We start from the raw sequence: 19,555 nt of genomic DNA on the forward strand, positions 1-19,555 counted from the left end.
GTGACCTCTCCTTTCCTGTTTCTAACCTCAGCCCATACTACCTCGGAAGAAGAGTCCCATCTAGCATCCTCTCCGCCACCGTAATACAGTTTTTGACTATCAGCGCCACACCTCCCCCTCTTTTGCCTCCTTCTCTGAGCTTACTAAAACACCTAAACCCCGGAACCTGCAACAACCATTCCTGTCCCTGCTCTATCCATGTCTCCGAATAGGCCACCACATCGAAGTCCCAGGTACCAACCCATGCTGCCAGTTCCCCTACCTTATTTCGTATACTCCTGGCATTGAAGTAGACACACTTCAAACCACCTACCTGAACACTGGCCCCCTCCTGCGAAGTCAAATCTGTGCTCCTGACCTCTATACTCTCATTCTCCCTTACCCTAAAACTACAATCCAGGTTCCCATGCCCCTGCTGCATTAGTTTAAACCCCCCCAAAGAGCACTAACAAATCTCCCCCCCAGGATATTTGTGCTCCTCTGGTTCCAATGTAGACCATCCTGTCTGTAGAGGTCCCACCTTCCCCAGAAAGAGCCCCAGTTATCCAGAAATCTGAATCCCTCCCGCCTGCACCATCCCTGTAGCCACGTGTTTAATTGCTCTCTCTCCCTATTCCTCATCTCATTACCACGTGGCACGGGCAACAACCCAGAGATAACAACTCTGTTTGTTCTCGTTCTGAGCTTCCATCCTAGCTCCCTGAAAGCCTGCCTGACATCCTTGTCCCCTTTCCTACCTATGTCGTTAGTGCCAATGTGGACCACGACTTGGGGCTGCTCCCCTTCCCCCTTAAGGAACCGGAAAACACGATCCGAGACATCACGTACCCTTGCACCTGGGAGGCAACATACCAAACGTGAGTCTCTCTCGCTCCCACAAAATCTCCTATCTGTGCCCCTGACTATTGAGTCCCCAATTACTAATGCTCTGCTCCTCTCCCCCCTTCCCTTCTGAGCAACAGGGACAGACTCCGCGCCAGAGGCCTGTACCCCGTGGCTTACCCCTGGTAAGTCCCCCCCCCCACAAGTATCCAAAGCGGTATACTTGTTACTCAGGGGAACGACCGCAGGGGATCCCTGCACTGACTGCTTCTTCCCAGTCCCTCTTACAGTTACCCATCTATCGCCAATCTTTGGTGTAACTAATTCCCTAAAGCTGCTATCTATGACCCCCTCTGCCTCCCGAATGATCCGAAGTTCATCCAACTCCAGCTCCAGTTCCCTAACTCGGACTTGGAGGAGCTGAAGATGGCTGCACTTCCTGCAGGTAAAATCAGCAGGGACACTAACGGCACCCCTCACCTCAAACATCCTGCAGGAGGAACATTGCACTCCCTTCCCTGCCATCCCTCTAACCTCCAACCAAGATCTGGTTAATAAATAAAGAAAAAAATTAAAAAATAAAAAATAATATAATATGGCACTTACCTCACACCAATGGGTCTTATTATTAGGTTAGAGGAGGAGGGCTGGTGGGAGACACTACACGTGTAGTGTCTCGGGTTTCCTCTCCACCAGAATTTTTTGGTTGGGAGGGGGGGGCCTTCCCAGAAGTCCGCGGGTCGAACTTTCGGTTCCTGCCTTATATAAAAAAATAAAACAGAAAAGAAGAACAGACACGGGACCAGGTAAGGGTTTTTAAAGTAAATACTCACCTCCCAGAAGGCCCCTGCGCACCGCTCCCGCCGAAATTCAAAGGGCTGCTCCTGCAAAGGTAAGGGTTTTTAAAGTAAATACTCACCTCCCAGAAGGCCCCTGCGCACCACTCACGCCGAGCTTGGGCCGTGTGCTCCCCATACCACAATTTATTAAAAGTTGTGGGTCAGGTGTACTCCATGAACACTTTGGGGTTGTCTAAACCCTGGCCCATACTAGAATCATTATCCGCAAACTTAGCTCCTGTCAAAACCAGGAGCCTATCCATATTGGACACTCTAGCACAGTCTAGTAACTGAAATGCCAATACAGATTGTGGAAATTGCAGCCGGTGTTTGTGCAGCCTTCTGTATAGTCTGCTAAATTCCATTATGTAGTTCTCAATAGAGATATCCTCTGTTTTCCGGTATCTATCGAATTCTGACCATGCTTCATACGTACTTAACAAGTTATCCTTTTGACAAATCTTATCCAGAAAACGTAATGGAGCCTCCAGACCTTCTTCTGGGTCCAACTCTTCCAATTCCAGTTCTGAAAACACTTTGCTTCGGATTTTACTCTCATAAGGTAGAGAAAGAGCCAATGCCATTCCTTGTTTCTTCTTTCCCCGGGCAGTTACCTTAGTCCACACAACAACTTCACTTCTCCATAGATCGTATGATCCCCGTTCAGAAAATAACGGGGGATAGTCATATCCGGCCACCTTAATCCTAGGTTTTGCCATATTTTCTTGTTTTTTCCTTGTCACTCACTCCTTGGTTGATATTTTTTTTCCTGGAAAAGTATCTTTCGACCCTTTACATTTACACAGCAACCATCCTCTGAAATGAAAAATGAAAATCCCTTATTGTCACAAATAGGCTTCAAATGAAGTTACTGTGAAAAGCCCCTAGTCGCCACATTCCGGCGCCTGTTCGGGGAGGCTGGTACAGGAATTGAACCATGCTGCTGGCCTGCCTTGGTCTGCTTTAAAAGCCAGCTATTTAGCCCAGTGTGCTAAACCAGCCTCTGCTACCACTGTTAGCCTCTAACCTAACCCTAACCCTAATATGCTGTTGAGTAAAGAGTCAAGAGATCTGTTCCTTTTCCCAAACACCTTTATTTCTCTTTGAACACACTCGGCACCAAAGTCTATCATCACATCACATGCCTCCAAGGCCACCTGTAGCCTCTTTGCATAGCAGTGCCAATTATTGGGTCAATGAGACATCTAATTGGAATGCTTCTTAACATATTCCTTAACACCACATGGGAGACTGATGGCTATGATAGGAGCCCATGGGATCCAAGGAAATTTCGCAAATTGGATCCAGAATTGGCTGAGAGGCAGGTGATAGTCAAGGGGTGATTTTCTGACTGGAAGCCTATGTTCAGTGGGGTCCCGCATTGGTCAGTGTTGGGATCCTTGCTATTTGTGGTTTCTATGAATGATTTAGATATGAATGTGGGAGGATCGATCAGTAAGTTTGCAGATGATCCCAAAATTGGTGGGGTAGTAAATAGCGAGGAGGTTAACCTTAGATTACAAGAGGATATAGATGGGCTGATCAGTGGAAAATGAAATTCAATCCAGATAATTGTGAGGTCATGCACCTGCGCAGGACAAAGGCAAGAGAATACATGATAAACGGCAGGACCCTGGGAAACACCCAAGGATCAGAGGGACCCTGGTGTGTATGTACACTGGTCCCTTAAGGTAGCAGAGCGGTGGATACAGTGATTAAAAAGGCATATGGTATAGTTGCCTTTATATCTGAGGCATATAGTTTAAGAGCAGGGACGTTATGCTGGAACTGTACAAAATGTTGATTCGGCCTCAGTTAGAATATTGTGTGCAGTTCTGGAATCCACATCACAGGAGGGATGTGATCGCACTGGAAAGGGTGCAGAAGAGATTTACCAGGATGTTGCTGGTGCTGGAGAATTAGTTTTGAAGAGAGATTGGATAGAACAAAGGACAAAGAAAAGTACAGCACACGAACAGGCCCTTCAGCCCTCCAAGCCTGCGGCGACCATGCTGCCCGTCTAACCTAAAACCTTCTACACTTCCGTGGTCAGTATTGCTCTATTCCCATTCTATTTTGTTTATTTGTCAAGACATCCCTCAAACGTCACTATTATACCTGCTTCCACCACCTCCTCCGGCACCCTCTGGCACAGTTCCAGCATAACGTCCCTGTTCTTAAACTATATGCCTCAGATATAAACCTTCTGTTTAAAAAAACTTCCATCGCACATTTCCTCTAAACATTGACCCTCGCACCTTAACCTGTGTCCCCTAGTGATTGACTCTTCCACCCTGGGAAAACGCTTCTGACTATCCACTCTGTCCGTGCCTCTCATACTTTTGTAGACTTCTACCAGGTCACCCCTCAACCTCCGTTGTTCCAGTGAGAACAAACCGATTTTATCCAACCTTTCCTCCTAACTAATTCCTTCATACTTGGCAATATCCTGGTCAACCTCTTCTGTACCCTCTCCAAAGCCTTCACATCTGGCAACCAGAATTGAAAACTATATTCCAAGTGTGGCCCAACAAACGTTCTACACAACTGCAGCATGACTTCTCTTGACTTACCTTCTCCACCTGCGTTGCCACTTTCAGTGACATGTGGACCTGTACACCCAGATTCCTCTGCCTGTCAATACTGTTAAGGGTTCTGCCATATACTGTATATTTCCCATCTGTATTAGACCTTTGACAATGCATTACCTCATATTTGTCCAAATTAAATTCCAGTTGCCATTTCTCAGCCCAAGTCTCCAACCAATCTATATCCTGCTGTATCCTCTGACTTCGCTATCCGCAATTCCACCAACCTTTGTGTCGTCTGCAAACTTACTAATCAGACCAGTTACATTTTCCTCCCAATCATTTATAGAATGCAAACAGCAAAGGTCCCAGGGTGATCCCTGCGGAACACCACTTGTCACAGCCCTCCATTCAGAAATGCACCCTTCCACTGCTACCCTCCTCTTTGACCGAGCCAGTTCTGTATCCAAATAGACTGGGATTGTTTTCCTTGGAGCAGAGGAGACACGGGGGGGTGGGGGGGGTGGAGAGAACATGATTGAGATATATAAAATTTTGAGATGCATCGGTAGAATTAGAACATTACAGCGCAGAACAGGCCCTTCGGCCCTTGATGTTGCGCCGACCTGTGAAACAAATCTAAAACCCATCTACAACTATCCTATTATCATCCATATGTTTCTCCAATGACCATTTTACTGCCCTTAATGTTGGCGAGTCCAGTACTGTTGCAGTTAGGGCATTCCATGCCCTTACTACTCTCTGAGTAAAGAACCTGCCTCTGACATCTGTCCTATTTCTATCTCCCCTCAATTTAAAGCTATGTCCCCTCGTGCTAGCCATTACCATCCGAGGAAAAAGGCTCTCACTGTCCACCCTATCTAATCCTCTGATCATCTTGTATGCCTCTATTAAGTCACCTCTTAACCTTCTCTCTAACGAAAACAGCCTCAAGTCCTTCAGCCTTTCCCCATAAGATCTTCCCTCCATACCAGGCAACATCCTGGTAAATCTCCTCTGCACCCTTTCCAATGCCTCCACATCCTTCCTATAATGTGGCGACCAGAACTGCACGCAATACTCCAAATGTGGCCGCACCAGAGCTCTGTACAGCTGCAACATGACCTCATGGCTCCGAAACTCAATCCCTCTACCAATAAAAGCGAACACACCGTACGCCTTCTTAACAACCCTATCAACCTGGGTGGCAACTTTCAGGGATCTATGAACATGGACATTGAGATATCTCTGTTCATCCACACTACCAAGAATCTTACCATTAGCCCAGTACTCTGTATTCCTGTTACTCCTTCCAGAATGAATCACCTCACGCTTTTCTGCATTAAACTCCATTTGCCACTTCCCACCCCAGCTCTGCAGCAATGTCCCTCTGTAACCTGCAACATCCTTCCGCACTGTCCACAACTCCACCGACTTTAGTGTAATCTGCAAATTTACTCACCCATCCTTCTACGCCCTCCTCCAGGTCATTTATAAAAGTAACAAACAGCAGTGGCCCCAAAACAGATCCTTGTGGTACACCACTAGTAACTGAACTCCAGGCTGAACATTTCCCATCAACCACCACCCTCTGTCTTCTTACAGCGAGCCAATTTCTGATCCAAACCGCTAAATCACCTTCAATCCCATGCCACCATATTTTCTGCAATAACCTACCGTAGGGAGCCTGATCAAACGCTTTACTGAAGTCCATATACACCACATCAACTGCTTTGCGCTCGTCCACCAGTTTGGTCACCTTCTCAAAGAACTCAATAAGGTTTGTGAGGCTCGACCTAACTTTCACGAAACCGTGTTGACTATCCCTAATCAAATTATTCCTCTTATAATCCTTTCCAAGACTTTGCCCACAACAGAAGTAAGGCTCACTGGTCTATAGTTACCGGGGTTGTCTCTACTCCCCTTCTTGAACAAGGGGACAACACTTGCTATCCTCCAGTCTTCTGGCACTATTCATGTAGACAATGATGACATAAAGTTCAAAGCCAAAGGCTCAGCAATCTCCTCCCTAGCTTCCCAGAGAATCCTAGGATAAATCCCATCCGGCCCTGGGGACTTATCTATTTTCACACTTTACAGAATTGCTAACATCTCCTCCTGATGAACCTCAATCCCATCTAGTCTAGTAGCCTGTATCTCAGTATTCTCCTCGACAACTTGTCTTTTTCCTGTGTGAATACTGACGAAAAATATTCATTTAACGTCTCTCCTATCTCCTCGGACTCGACGCACAACTTCCCACTACTGTCCTTGACTGGCCCTGCTCTTACCCTAGTCATTCTTTTATTCCTGACATACCTATAGAAAGCTTTAGGGTTTTCCTTGATCCTACCTGCCAAGGACTTCTCATGTCCCCTCCTGGTTCTTCTTAGCTCTCTCTTTAGGTCCTTCCTGGCTAACTTGTAACTCTCAAGCGCCCTAACTGAACCTTCACATCTCATCTTTGCATAACCCTCCTTCGTCCTCTTGACAAGCGATTCAACTACTTTAGTAAACCAGGGTTCCCTTGCTCGACCACTTCCTCCCTGCCTGACAGGTACATACTTATCAAGGACACGCAGTAGCTGTTCCTTGAACAAGCTCCATATTTCAATAGTGCCCATTCCCTGCAGTTTCCTTCCCCATCCGATGCATCCAAAGTCTTGCCTAATCGCATCATAATTGCCTTTCCGCCAGCTATAACTCTTGCCCTGCGGTATATACCTATCCCTTTCTATCGCTAAAGTAAACGTAACCGAATTGTGGTCACTATCACCAAAGTGCCTCCAAATCTAACACCTGGCCTGGTTCATTACCCAGTACCAAATCCACTGTGGCCTCGCCTCTTGTTGGCCTATCTACATACTGTGTCAGGAAACCCTCCTGCACACATTGGACAAAAACTGATCCATCTAAAGTACTCGAACTATAGTGTTTCCAGTCAATATTTGTAAAGTTAAAGTCGCCCATAACAACTACCCTGTTACTTTCGCTCCTATCCAGAATCATCTTTGCAGTCCTTTCCTCTCCATCTCTGGAACTTTTCGGAGGCCTATAAAAAACTCCCAACAGGGTGACCTCTCCTTTCCTGTTTCTAACCTCAGCCATACTACCTCAGTAGACGAGTCCTCATCAAACGTCCTTTCTGCCACCGTAATACTGTCCTTGACTAACAATGCCACACCTCCCCCTCTTTTACCTCCTTCCCTGAGCTTACTGAAACATCTAAACCCCGGAACCTGCAATAACCATTCCTGTCCCTGCTCTATCCATGTCTCCGAAATGGCCACAACATCGAAGACCCAGGTGCCAACCCATGCTGCAAGTTCACCCACCTTATTCCGGATGCTCCTGGTTGTTGAAGTGGACACACTTCAAACCACGTTCCTGCCTGTCGGTACACTCCTGCGACCTTGAAACCTTACTCATGACTACTCTCAACCTCCTGTACACTGGAGCTATAATTCAGATTCCCATCACCCTGCTCAGTTAGTTTAAACCCTCCCGAAGAGCATTAGCAAATTTCCGCCCCCCAGGATATTGGTACCCCTTTGGTTCAGGTGTAGACCATCCCGTTTGGAGAGGTCCCACTTACCCCAGAATGAGCCCCAATTATCCAGGTCTCTGAATCCCTCTCACCTGCACCATCCCTGTAGCCACGTGTTCAACTGTTCTCTCTACCGATGCCTCATCGCGCTAGCACGTGGCACGGGTAACAAGCCAGAGATAATAATTCTGTTTGTTCTAGCTCTAAGATTCCACCCTAGCTCCCTGAATACCTGCCTTACATCCCCATCCCTTTTCCTATCTACGTCGTTGATGCCTATGTGGACCACGACTTGGGGCTGCTCCCCCTCCCCCTTAAGGATCCCGAAAACACAAATCCGAGACGTCACGGAACCTGGTACCTGGGAGGCAACACACCAACCGCGAGTCTCTCTCGTTCCCACAGAATCTCCTATCTGTCCCCCTAACTATGGAGTCCCCAATGACTAATGCTCTACTCCTCTCCCCCCTTCCCTTCTGAGCAACGGACAGACGCTGTGCCAGAGACCTGAACCCCATGGCTTACCCCTGGTAAGTCCCTCCCCCCACCAGTATCCAAAGCGGTATACTTGTGACTAAGGGGAACGACCACAGGGGATCCCTGTACTGACTGCTTCCTCCCAGCCCCTCTCACCATCACCCATCTATCTTCATTCTTCGGAGTAACCACATCCCTGAAGCTTCTATCTATGACCACCTCTGCCTCCGAAATGATCCGAAGTTTATCCAGCTCCAGTTCCCTAACGCGGTTTTTGAGGAGCTGGAGATGGGTGCACTTCCCACAGGTGAAATCAGCAGGGACACTGACAGTGTCCCTCACCTCAAACATGAGGAGACGGGAAAAACCACATCCCCTTAGTATTTGGATCAATGACCAGGGTTTAATAGATTTAATATAAGGGATTTAGAGGGGATGTGAGGAAAAATGTTTCACTTAAAGGGTAGTGGGAGTTTGGAATTCACTGTCTGAAAGGGTGGTGGAGGAAGAGATGCTCAGAACATTTCAGAAGCATTTAGATATGCACTTGCAATCTCACGACATGCGAGGCTATGACCAAGTGCTGGAAAATGGGAAACAGGGCAGCATGGTAGCACAGTGGTTAGCACAGTTGCTTCACAACTCCAGTATCCCAGGTTGGATTCCCGGTTTGAGTCACTGTCTGTCCGGAGTCTGTACGTTCTCCCCGTCCCTGTGGGTTTCCTCCGAGTGCTCTGGTTTCCTCCCACAGTCCAAAGATGTGCAGGTTAGGTGGATTGGCCATGCTAAATTGCTCTTAGTGTCCAATAAGGTTAGATGGGGATAGGGTGGAGATGTGGGCTTAGGTGGGGTGCTCTTTCTAAGGTCCGGTGCAGACTCGATGGGCCGAATGGCCTCTTTCTGCAATGTAGATTATATCTATATAGTTAGGTGGTTTGTTTTTGACCGGCGCCAATGTGATTGGTCTAAGGGCCTTTTTCTGTGTAGGATGATTCAATGACTTTAAATGACTCATTCTCTCCAACTCTTTCATTTTCTGTGCACCAAATATGGCATCCAGCTTTGCCGGCTCAAACATGTGGTTTGTACAAATGAAAGTCAACCATGTTGTTGCTAACTTTAGCCTGAGTTTAATTGCTCTGTTCTATCACCTTTGCTCTTGAGTTGCCAGGTATCTTTCTGATACCGCCACGTGGTTCAAGTCCGAGTAATGATCAATAATCCAACACACCACTTAGTAAGAGTTAAATCAACGCACATTTATTATATACAGTAATCAATACTTATGCATAAATTCTACATCTAAGCTACTTCCTACAACTAACGGGCCAATGCTTAACTTGGAAATGGCCCACCAGGTCAGGGAAACGAATGGCCTTTCGTTCGGGTTCTGAGCCTGCGGGATTCGAAGCTGGTACAGATTGATAGCTAAGAGCGCCTATCTCGTAGCAAGCGTTGAAGAGTGCAGAATCGTTGACTTACAATTTGAGCGGCTGTTGAAGAGTGCAGAAGGCTAGCGGAAGGGTGGCAGAAGGGTCGCTTTGAACTTGGACTCTATTCTTATAGTCACCAGGGGCTTCCCGCCTTTCGGGGCGGACCCTGTACCTGGTTCCAAGTGATTGGACTTTGTCCCAATCACTTGGTTCGATATTCTCCAATGCTGGAGCGATTCCTTGATCGATGGGCGGTCTTGAGGTGATCGTTCACCTCCCTTTGTGTAGGCTCCTGTTGGCGCCAAAAAGTCTGGGTTGGCTTTGTGTCTAAAATGTTGCACATTGTTCCCGGGGACTGCTCATTAGTATTCAGATGGCTGGTGTTTTGTTGTGCTGATGGCTGCAGGTATCAATCTTGTCTGGCCTTCCCAGAGGTGAATACACAGTCTACCTGTAGCTGCTTGTTTTAGTCCTGTTGGCTGATTTTCCTATCAGCCTTTTCCGTTCGCCATTTTAAATCGGGGTTAGCCATTCTAAATCGGGAGTTAGCCATTTTAACTGGCTACAACCTTGAGGCTGGTCCCAGTTTGAAATGCTGGTCGAGTTGCCTCCATATCGTTAATGTGGATACCAGCACTGGGTTCACGGATTACCTTGGCAATGGCAATGACTCTGTTACCAATGCCCCCTAACATTTCCCCTGCATGACTCAGCGTCCATCTGAACCAAATCCCCACACCACCCCAACACCTTTTCTGCGTTGGCCACATACAGGTTTGGCAGCACCAGACTCCCTGACTGTCCCTCTGAAGGACAGCTCTCCGAATACTTGGAACCTTACCCAACCAAATAAAGCCGGAGATAAGCCGTTTGGCCCTTTGGAAGACAGACTTGGGCAGGAACACTTGGAGGCAATGGAATAACAATAAAAATTTTGGCAAATCTTAAACTATTGGATCCGGCCTGCCAGAGATAATGGGAGATTATTCCTTCTCTGTAGGTCTGCCTTTACTCTATTCACTAAACTCATGGAATTCAACTTCCATAGCCGTGCCAGTCGCCCGCCATCTAGATCCCTAACTATTGAAAACTAATTCCGTTCACTGAAACTGCAATCCCCCCAATTTGGCTCCCCGTGCTAACCACAAAATTTGTGCTGTTCCCCATCTTCAATTTGTAACCGGAGAAGGCCCCAAAGCTCTGTACAATGCCCATGATAGGCCCCATTAAAACCATGGGTCCCTTACATACAGCTGCAAATCATCTGGATATAAGGAAACCCCATGCTCCAACCCCTGCCGACACCAGACCGAACCGGTTCCCGGGATCTATCAGCATCGCTGAGGAGACCCCAGCCACGTGCCGTTTAGCACTGATCCCCACAAATCGGAACCAGGTGCAACGGCACTTGGGGAGTGGGGGGAGGGCTCTCCCAGGAGTTCAGCGACCCACAGGTGGTTAGTTGGTATATGGGTGGATGGCACCCTGGCACTGCTGATGCCACCCAGGCATCATGGCAGTGCCCCCTGGGCACCCTGGCAAGACCATCTGGGCACCAAACTGGCACTGCCAGTGTACCCAGGTGGTACAGCCATGATGCCAGGTAGGCAGTGCTAAGATGCCCTGGTGGCATTTTGCCCATGCTGGGGATCGGGCCCAGGTGGTGCCCTGCCCCTATGAGGTGCAGTGCTGGGAGCTCGAGGACTCCCTAACAGGTGAGTTGGGGTATTGAGGGGGTCTGGGGGTCACGTCAGTGGTCATGAGATTGAGGCACCATTGATCTCTTCCTGCACTGACAAGTGGAGCTCCTCAGTGTGGGAAATGCGACTGTGCGGCCTCGGCCCGGAAAAGAAACAGAGTGCCACTAGATAGGGTTGTTCTCGACACTCCAAGCGGTGGGAACAATCCCTCTAATCCCACCCAGAATGGACTTGTTTCTTTTCTCGTCAGATTGCGCCCACTAACTGTGTTTCTCTTCACAGATATTTCCTGATCAACTGAGTATTTCCAGCATTTTTTGTTTTTATGTCAGAAATCTACTTTGGCAAGGAGGGAGGAAGTTCACATAGTCAGCAAATAACTTCTGCCTTCCACTAAAACATTAATTTCATCATCTTGATGGTTCTTTATCTTGACAACTTTGCATGCAAACCTTTTGATTGTAATTTTCTAGCTGTCCAAACTATTGATATTTTAAAGCCAGGGTGCGTGCCATATTGATTTTCTAGTAGAGATTATCATAATCATATATTTGTATATTAAAGCATGTAAAATTAAGTCCGTTGAACTTCATTTGTTATTCTGCACCAGAGAGAATTGTTAAAGAAATACAATTGTGATTTCTTTTTAAATGTAGGCTAGATCTTAGAATCTCAACCTAATTTCCATTGACAGACCCAAGCCATACTTGTTTAAAGGGGACCATATGTTTCCAACAAAGAATACTGAAGCTCCAGTTGCCATTTTGTATGCTGAAATCGGCACAAAAGAATTTTCTAAATTCCACAAGATTCTGTCTGAGAAGGCTGGCAAAGGAGAAGTTATGTATGTTCTACGCCATTATGTGCAGGTATGTGCTAAAGGTTTGGTTTGCATGGTTTTCATAAATATAAAATGATTTTGTCTTGAACATCATTGCAGACTGTTATAGTATCAAAGGTGGCATTTATTTTATTTTTTATGCTCCTTAAGACTACACCAGTATAAACATACTACTGCAGGTGTCTTGGTAGCTCACTCTTATCTGGTGTTGCATATACAAACAGTAATTATGACCTGTTAATAGCCTCTGGTATTGCAAATTTAACTGATCTTGGTCAGATTCATGCTCATGACTTATATCCAATGACGCTGTTGGAAACATGTGTCTGTGTCAGATGAGAAGAAGACTATTTTTGGTTGTGAAATGGGTTTACCACAAGAACATAGGTTTACAGCACAGAACCAGCCCACTTTCTGAAGACTGTGGAGTTTTTGGGCGCGATTCAGTAGTCTTGTTGCACTCAAGCGAGAGCACTTCGAATCCGGTGAATAGTGGGAGAAGTCAAAAATGAGAACTTGCCGGGCGCCAAATCGTTAATGATGCAACCGGCTCTTTCCTGTAGGCGAAATCGGGATCTGCCGTAGAGTGGCAAGAAACCAATAATCACCACTTATGGCCCAATTTCCATATAATTACCGGGAGCCACCCCATAGCCACCAGTCTCCCGTGATCCAGTGGCCTCTCCAGCAAGTGGTTACGCTGGCGCTGATTAGGACTCCTTTTCAAAAATGTGAACCTGGCCGAAGGGTATGATGTGGTGACCCTAGGAGGTGAGTAGCCATCATCACTCACAGGCAATGAGCTGCCCAATGCTCGGAGGGGGGTGGAGGGGCTACCGAGCGGTGGGGGGGTGGGTAGATGCAGCCCCTGATGGGGTAGTCTGCCATGGAGTCTTGGGAGCGGCGGGGGTGGGGGATCAGAGCTGGGGCGGGTTGGGGGGGGGGGGGGGCAACCGTGCACTAGTCCTCCGTGCCAACCCCTGTATCGTTTGTACATGTTCCGGGGGCAACCCTTGACCCTGCCTGTCTGCCCCAATGACAACCGATAACTCCCACTGACTGCAGAGGTATGTGGCTGTGCGGCTGAGGGCTTTTGCAAATAGGGAATTGGCAATTGTAGTTACTTAAGCACTTCACATTTCCTGAATGGATCCCCGTGGGTAGGCGTGCCATGTAGTATCTGGGGCTTATTGTCCAGCATCCCAGTCAAACCGTGATGCCTGGACACTGTGTCTGAACACTGTGGGAGGTAACACCACAGACACAGCAGCCAACATCCAATCACGAGGCGAAGGCGCAGACATCTGGCCCCGCTTCCGCCTGCAGCTCAGGCCGGTCCGACACCTGAATGTGGCTTCTAGGGGACCGGGCTCCATGCCCACAGGTCAGATCCCCGAGATTGTACTAAACACCGTCTTCCAAACACCTTTCCAGCTTTGGGCAGGACCAAACATATGAACGTGGTTTGCGGGGAGCCTCTCACATCGCTCACAGACATCCTGTACCACCTCGAACAGCTGGCTTATTCTTGATTTTGTGAGCTGCACCCTGTACACTACCTTCAGCTGTATCAGCCCAACCTCGCACACAAAGTTGAGGCATTCACCCTCCGCAACACCTCATCACAGTCCCTCTATCTCCAGCAACAAGGAGGCTGGCGCTATCGGGAACAAAGAGCAAAGAAAATTACAGCACAGGAACAGGCCTTTCTGCGCTCCAAACCTGCAACAACCATTCTGTCCGTCTGAACTAAAACCCCTACCCTTCCGGGGACCATATCCCTCTATTCCCATTCTATTCATGTATTTGGAAATAAATGGACTTATTAGTGATGGGCATCATGGTTTTCTGAGGGGGAGATCGTGCCTCGCTAATTTGATTGAGTTTTTCGAGTAAGTGACAAAGATGATAGATGAGGGAAAGGCAGTAGATATTGTATAGATGGACTTCAGTAAAACTTTTGACAAGGTACCTCAAGGTAGACTGGTAGAAAAGGTGAAGTTACATGGGATCAGAGGAGAGCTGGCAAGTTGGATACAGAACTGGCTTGGACACAGAAGGCAGAGGGTAGCAGTAAAAGGGTGCTTCTCTGAATGGAAGGCTGTGACTACCGCCATTCCACAGGGATTAGTTCTGGGACCTTTGTTGTTCGTAGTGTATATAAATGATTTGGAAGAAAATGTAGCTGGTCTGATTAAGTTCGCAGATGACACAAAAATTGGTGGAGTTGCAGATAGTGAAGAGGATTGTCAGGCTACAGCAAGATATAAACTGGTTCGAGTCTTGTGCGGAGAAATGGCAGATGGAGTTTAATCCGGACAGGTGTGAGGTAATGCACTTTGGAAGGTCCAATACATGTAGGAATTACATAGTAATTGGCAGAACTCTTTTTTTTTTTACATTTTTTTATTCTCCCCCTTTTTCACATTTTCTCCCACATTTACACCCATCAACAATAAACAATGATCAGCAAGATATTTCAATCCCCATAATAACAACGATCCCATCCACTCACCAACCCCCAAACCTCAGCCCGCATGTTTACATAAAGAAATGACAAAAAGGAATCAGGGATTACCCGTAGTCACCCTTAATCTACACAGCTCCCCCCCCCCCCCCAAGCCCCCCAACCAACGCCATCCAGCCTCTGAAAGAGTACCGTACATGATACCCAAGAGTTGTATGCCCCCCCCCCCCCCCAAAGTCACCAGCTCCTCCCATCCACTGCCTCTTGTAAAACTCCTCCTCCCAACATCTGTTCCTTCCCCCCCAACTTTCCACCCCGGCTAGACCACTCGGACCCTGTTCTGCCAGGCTCCGATGGCCGCAGCCCCTCCCCCCACCTCACTCCCGTTCGCTGGCCGGTTTGGAGGCCCCCGCCCGGGTCCCTTTCCCCCTTGCCCGGCCCTAGGTAAGCCCAAAGATCCCCTTTTAGCACACAAACCCCGCATATCCACCTACACCCCAAAGAGCCCTCATTTCGAGTGAAAGTCCCGTCCCTTGTCCAAATATATATAACATTGGCCCCTTTAGCCCCTACACCAGCGCGCAGTGAAACAAAAATGAAGAAAATACAGTCATGAGGTTACATCGGCACATGGCCATTCCTCAATTTGTCAGTTCTGCCACAGTCCTTCTGCCTTCGCAAACTCCTCCGCTGCGTTCCAACATAAAAGTCCCTGAGCTTATAAGTCACCCTCAGCTTCGCTGGATATACAATGCCGCACTGCACCTTGCGAATGTACAGTGCCCTCTTCACCCGGTTGAAGGCAGCCCGCCTCCTCGCCAGCTCCACCGTAAAGTCCGGGTATACACGTATACCAGCTCCAGCCCACTGCACCACCCGCTTCTGCTTGGCCCAGTTCAGGACCTTCTCCTTCACACTGTACCTACGGAAGCACAGAGTCACTGCCCTTGGCGGCTCACTCGCCTTTGGTACAGGCCTCCACGACCGATGAGCCCGATCCAGTTCATATCGGGAGGGATCCTCCCCCCCCCCCCCCCCCCCCAATAGTTTTGCCAGCATCGTGGCAAAATACTCAGTCGGCTTCGGTCCTTCAACTCCTTCGGGCAGCCCCACAATCCTCAAATTCTGTCGCCTGGATCTGTTTTCCAGGTCTTCCATTTTTCCTCGGAGATCCTTGTTAGTGTCCATCACTTTCCGCATCTCCTTCCCCATCGAGGCACGTTGATCACCGTGCTGCAATACCTTCTCCTCCACATCCTTCAGCGCCTCCCCTTGCTATCGCACCTCCGCCACTGCGCTCGCCACCGCCGTCATCACCGGGGAAACCGCCTCCTCCACCAGCGCACTCAAAACCTCCCTCATCTCCTTCCTCACCGTCTCCATGCATTTCGCAATCTGCGCCAACTGCTTTTCGAATTCCGCAGCCATCACCTTAGTTATTCCTTCAGCCGTAAGCACTGCGGCCTCCCCTGGTGCTCCAGCCTCCATTTTCCTTGGTGACCTTTCCACTCCCCGACGGACCTTCAGCTGTTTTTTTTACGGCCGTTTGTTTGCTCACCCTCGACATTTTTCTTTACTGTGCCTTCTCCCTGCTTTTGCCGCCTCCGTGGACCCTGGGACCGGGTTTAAAGCCCCGAAAATGCCGTTCCCGAACGGGAGCCCTCCATTGTGCGGTCGCCTCCCGCCCGCCGTCACCGGAAGTCCCAATTGGCAGAACTCTTGCGAGTTATGACAGGCAGAGAGATCTGGGCGTGCATGTCCACCGATCATTGAAAGTGGCAACTCATGTGGATAAGGTGGTCAAGAAGGCATACGGCATGCTGGCCTTTATTGATCGGGGCATTGAATATAAGTTTTTGCTAGTCATGATGCAGCTGTACAGGACCATAGTGAGGCCTCATTTGGGATATTGTGTACAATACTGGTCGCCACACTACCAGTAGGATGTGGATGCTTTGGAGAGGGTACAGAAGCAGTTTACTCGGATGTTGCCTGGTATGGAGGGCATTAGCTATGAGGAGAGGTTAGATAAACCCGGTCTGTTCTCACTGGAACGACGGAGGTTGAGATGCGACCTGATAGAGGTCGACAAGACTATGAGTGGCATGGACAGAGTGGATAGTCAAATGCTCGTTCCTCGGGTAGCAGAGTTAAGTACTGGGGGACATAGGTTTAAAGTGCGTGGGGAAAAGTTTGGAATAGATGGGCGAGGTAAGATTTTTACACAGAGTGTGGTAAATATATGGAACGCTCTGCCTGGGGAGGTGGGGGAGCAGGTATAGCGGCATTTAAGGGGCATCCAGACGAATATATGAATAGAGTGGGAATGGAAGGATATGGACTCCATAAGTGCAGATATAGGCCGGAACCATAAGGCCATAAGACCATAAGACATAGGGTCAGAATTAGGCCACTCGGCCCATCGAGTCTGCTCCACCATTCAATCATGGCTGATATTTTTCTCATCCCCATTCTCCTGCCTTCTCCCCATAACCCTGGATCCCCTTATTGGATTAGATTTGTTTATTGTCTTAATCTGTCTTAAAGGCACTCAGTGATTTGGCCTCCACAGCCTTCTGCGGCAAAGAGTTCCACAGATTCACCACCCTCTGGCTGAAGAAATTCCTCCTCATCTCTGTTTAAAAGGATCGTCCCTTTATTCTGAGATTGGTGTCCGCTGCTTCTTGTTTTTCCTACAAGTGGAAACATTCTCTCCATGTCCACTCTTTCCAGGCCTCGCAGTATCCTGTAAGTATCAATAAGATCCCCCCTCATCCTTCGAAACTCCAACGAGTACAGACCCAGAGTCCGCAACCATTCCTCATAGGACAAGCTGTTCATTCCAGGGATCATTCTTGTGAACCTCCTCTGGACCCTTTCCAGGCCAGCACATCTTTCCTTAGATACAGGGCCCAAAACTGCTCACAATACTCAAAATGGGGTCTGACCAGAGCCTTCTTCAGCCTCAGAAGTACATCCCTGGTCTTGTATTCTCGTCCTCTTGACATGAATGCTAACATTGCATTTGCCTTCCTAACTGCTGACTGAACTTACATGTTAACCTTAAGAGAATCGTGAACAAGGACTCCCAAGTCCCTTTGTGCTTCTGACTTTCTAAGCATTCCCCATTTAGAAAAAGTCTGTACCTAAATTCCCCCTTCCAAAGTGCATAACCTCACACTTTTCTGCATTGTATTTCATCTGCCACTTCATTGCCCACTCTCCTAGCCTGTCCAAATCCTTCTGCAGCCCCCTTGCTTCCTCAATACTACCTGTCCCTCTGACAGACCTTTGTATCATCTGCAAGCTTAGCAACAGTGCCCTCAGTTCCTTCTTCCAGATCATTAATGTATATTGTGAAAAGTTGTGGTCCCAGAACAGACCCCTGAGGCACACCACTAGTCACCGGCTGCCACCCTGAAAAAGACCCCTTTATCCCCACTCTCTGCCTTCTGCCAGTCAGCCAATGCTCTATCCATACCAGGATCTTACCCTTAACACCATGGGCTTTTAACTTATTTAAAATCTCCTGTGCGGCACCTTGTCAAAGGCCTTCTGAAAATCGAAGTAAATTAGGTCCAGTGGTTCTCCTTTGTCTAACTTCCTTGTTACCTCCTCAAAGAACAGATTTGTCAGATATGACCTCCCTTTGACGAAGCCGTGCTGATTCAGTCCTATTTTATCATGCACTTCCAAGTACTCCGTGATCTCATCTTTAATAACGGACTCTAAAATCTTACCAATAACCGAAGTCAGGCTAACTGGTCTATAATTTCCGATCTTCTGTCTTCCTCCCTTCTTAAACAGTGGTGTTACATTAGCCATTTTCCACTTTTCTAGGACCCTTCCTGCCTCCAGTGATTCCTGAAAGATCACCACCAATGCCTCCACAATCTCCTCTGATATCTCTTTTAAAACCCTCGGGTGTAGTCCATCCGGTTCAGGTGACTTATCCACCTTCATAACTTACAGTTTCCTCAGAACCTTAGGGGTGGCCGCTGCACTCATCTCTGCCCCCTGATTCTCCTGAAGCTCTGGGATCCCACTGTGTCTTCTATCGTGAAGACTGATGCAAAGTAACTATTCAGTTTGTCTGCCATTTCTTTGTTTCCTATTATTACTTCTCCAGCCACATTTTCCAGTGGTCCAGTGTCTAATTTTGCCTCTATCACCTTTTATATATTGAAAAAATTCTTCCTACCTTCTTTTATATTACTAGCTGGCACTCATATTTCATCTTCTCTCCTCTTATTGCTTTTTTAGTTGTCCTCTGTTCGCTTTTAAAGGCTTCCCAATCTTCTGGCTTCTCACTAATCCTCACCACTTTGCATGCTTTTCCTTTTGCTTTTACGCTGTCCTTGACTTCCCTCGTCAACCCTGGATGCATTGTGCTCCCCTTAGCATGTTTCCTCCTTGGAATGAATTTCTGCTGTTCCTTCCAAATAACCTCCAAAAACTCCTGCCATTGCTGTTCCCCAGTCTTCCCTGCAAGGCTCATTTTCCAATCAACTCTGGCCAGCTCCTCCCTCATGTCTTTGTAGTTACCCTTATTTAATTGTAATACTGTTATGTCTGATTCCAGCTTCTTCCTCTCAAACTGCATGGTAAATTCTATCATATTGTGGTCACTGCCCCGAAGGGTTCCTTCACCTAAGATCCCTAATCAAGTCTGCCTCATTATACATCACCAAATCCAGAATTGCCTGTTCCCTAGTGGACTCCACCACAAGCTGCTCCAAAAAAAACATCTCTTAAACATTCCACAAATTCCTTTTCTTGGGATCCACTACCAACCTGATTTTCCCAGTCCCCCTGCATATTGAAGTCCCCCATGATTATTGTGATATTGCCTTTTTTGCATGCTTTCTCTATCTCCTGATTTATTTTCTGCCCCACGTCCT

The 19,555-nt window shown here is 47.8% G+C and overlaps 1 protein-coding gene across 2 annotated transcripts in view; it reads left to right on the plus strand.

The window, feature by feature from the left end:
- LOC140391602 (UDP-glucose:glycoprotein glucosyltransferase 2-like) overlaps positions 1–19,555 on the plus strand; it is a 731,169-nt gene that overhangs the window by 165,398 nt on the left and 546,216 nt on the right. For both annotated transcript variants that reach the window (XM_072476257.1, XM_072476258.1), the window contains exon 6: positions 12,041–12,215. In XM_072476257.1, coding sequence (XP_072332358.1) covers positions 12,041–12,215 — 175 coding nt within the window. The remainder of the gene's footprint in view (positions 1–12,040; positions 12,216–19,555) is intronic.

The sequence above is a fragment of the Scyliorhinus torazame genome, chromosome 15, assembly GCF_047496885.1.
Source record: "Scyliorhinus torazame isolate Kashiwa2021f chromosome 15, sScyTor2.1, whole genome shotgun sequence".
Classification (NCBI taxonomy): Eukaryota; Metazoa; Chordata; class Chondrichthyes; order Carcharhiniformes; family Scyliorhinidae; genus Scyliorhinus; species Scyliorhinus torazame.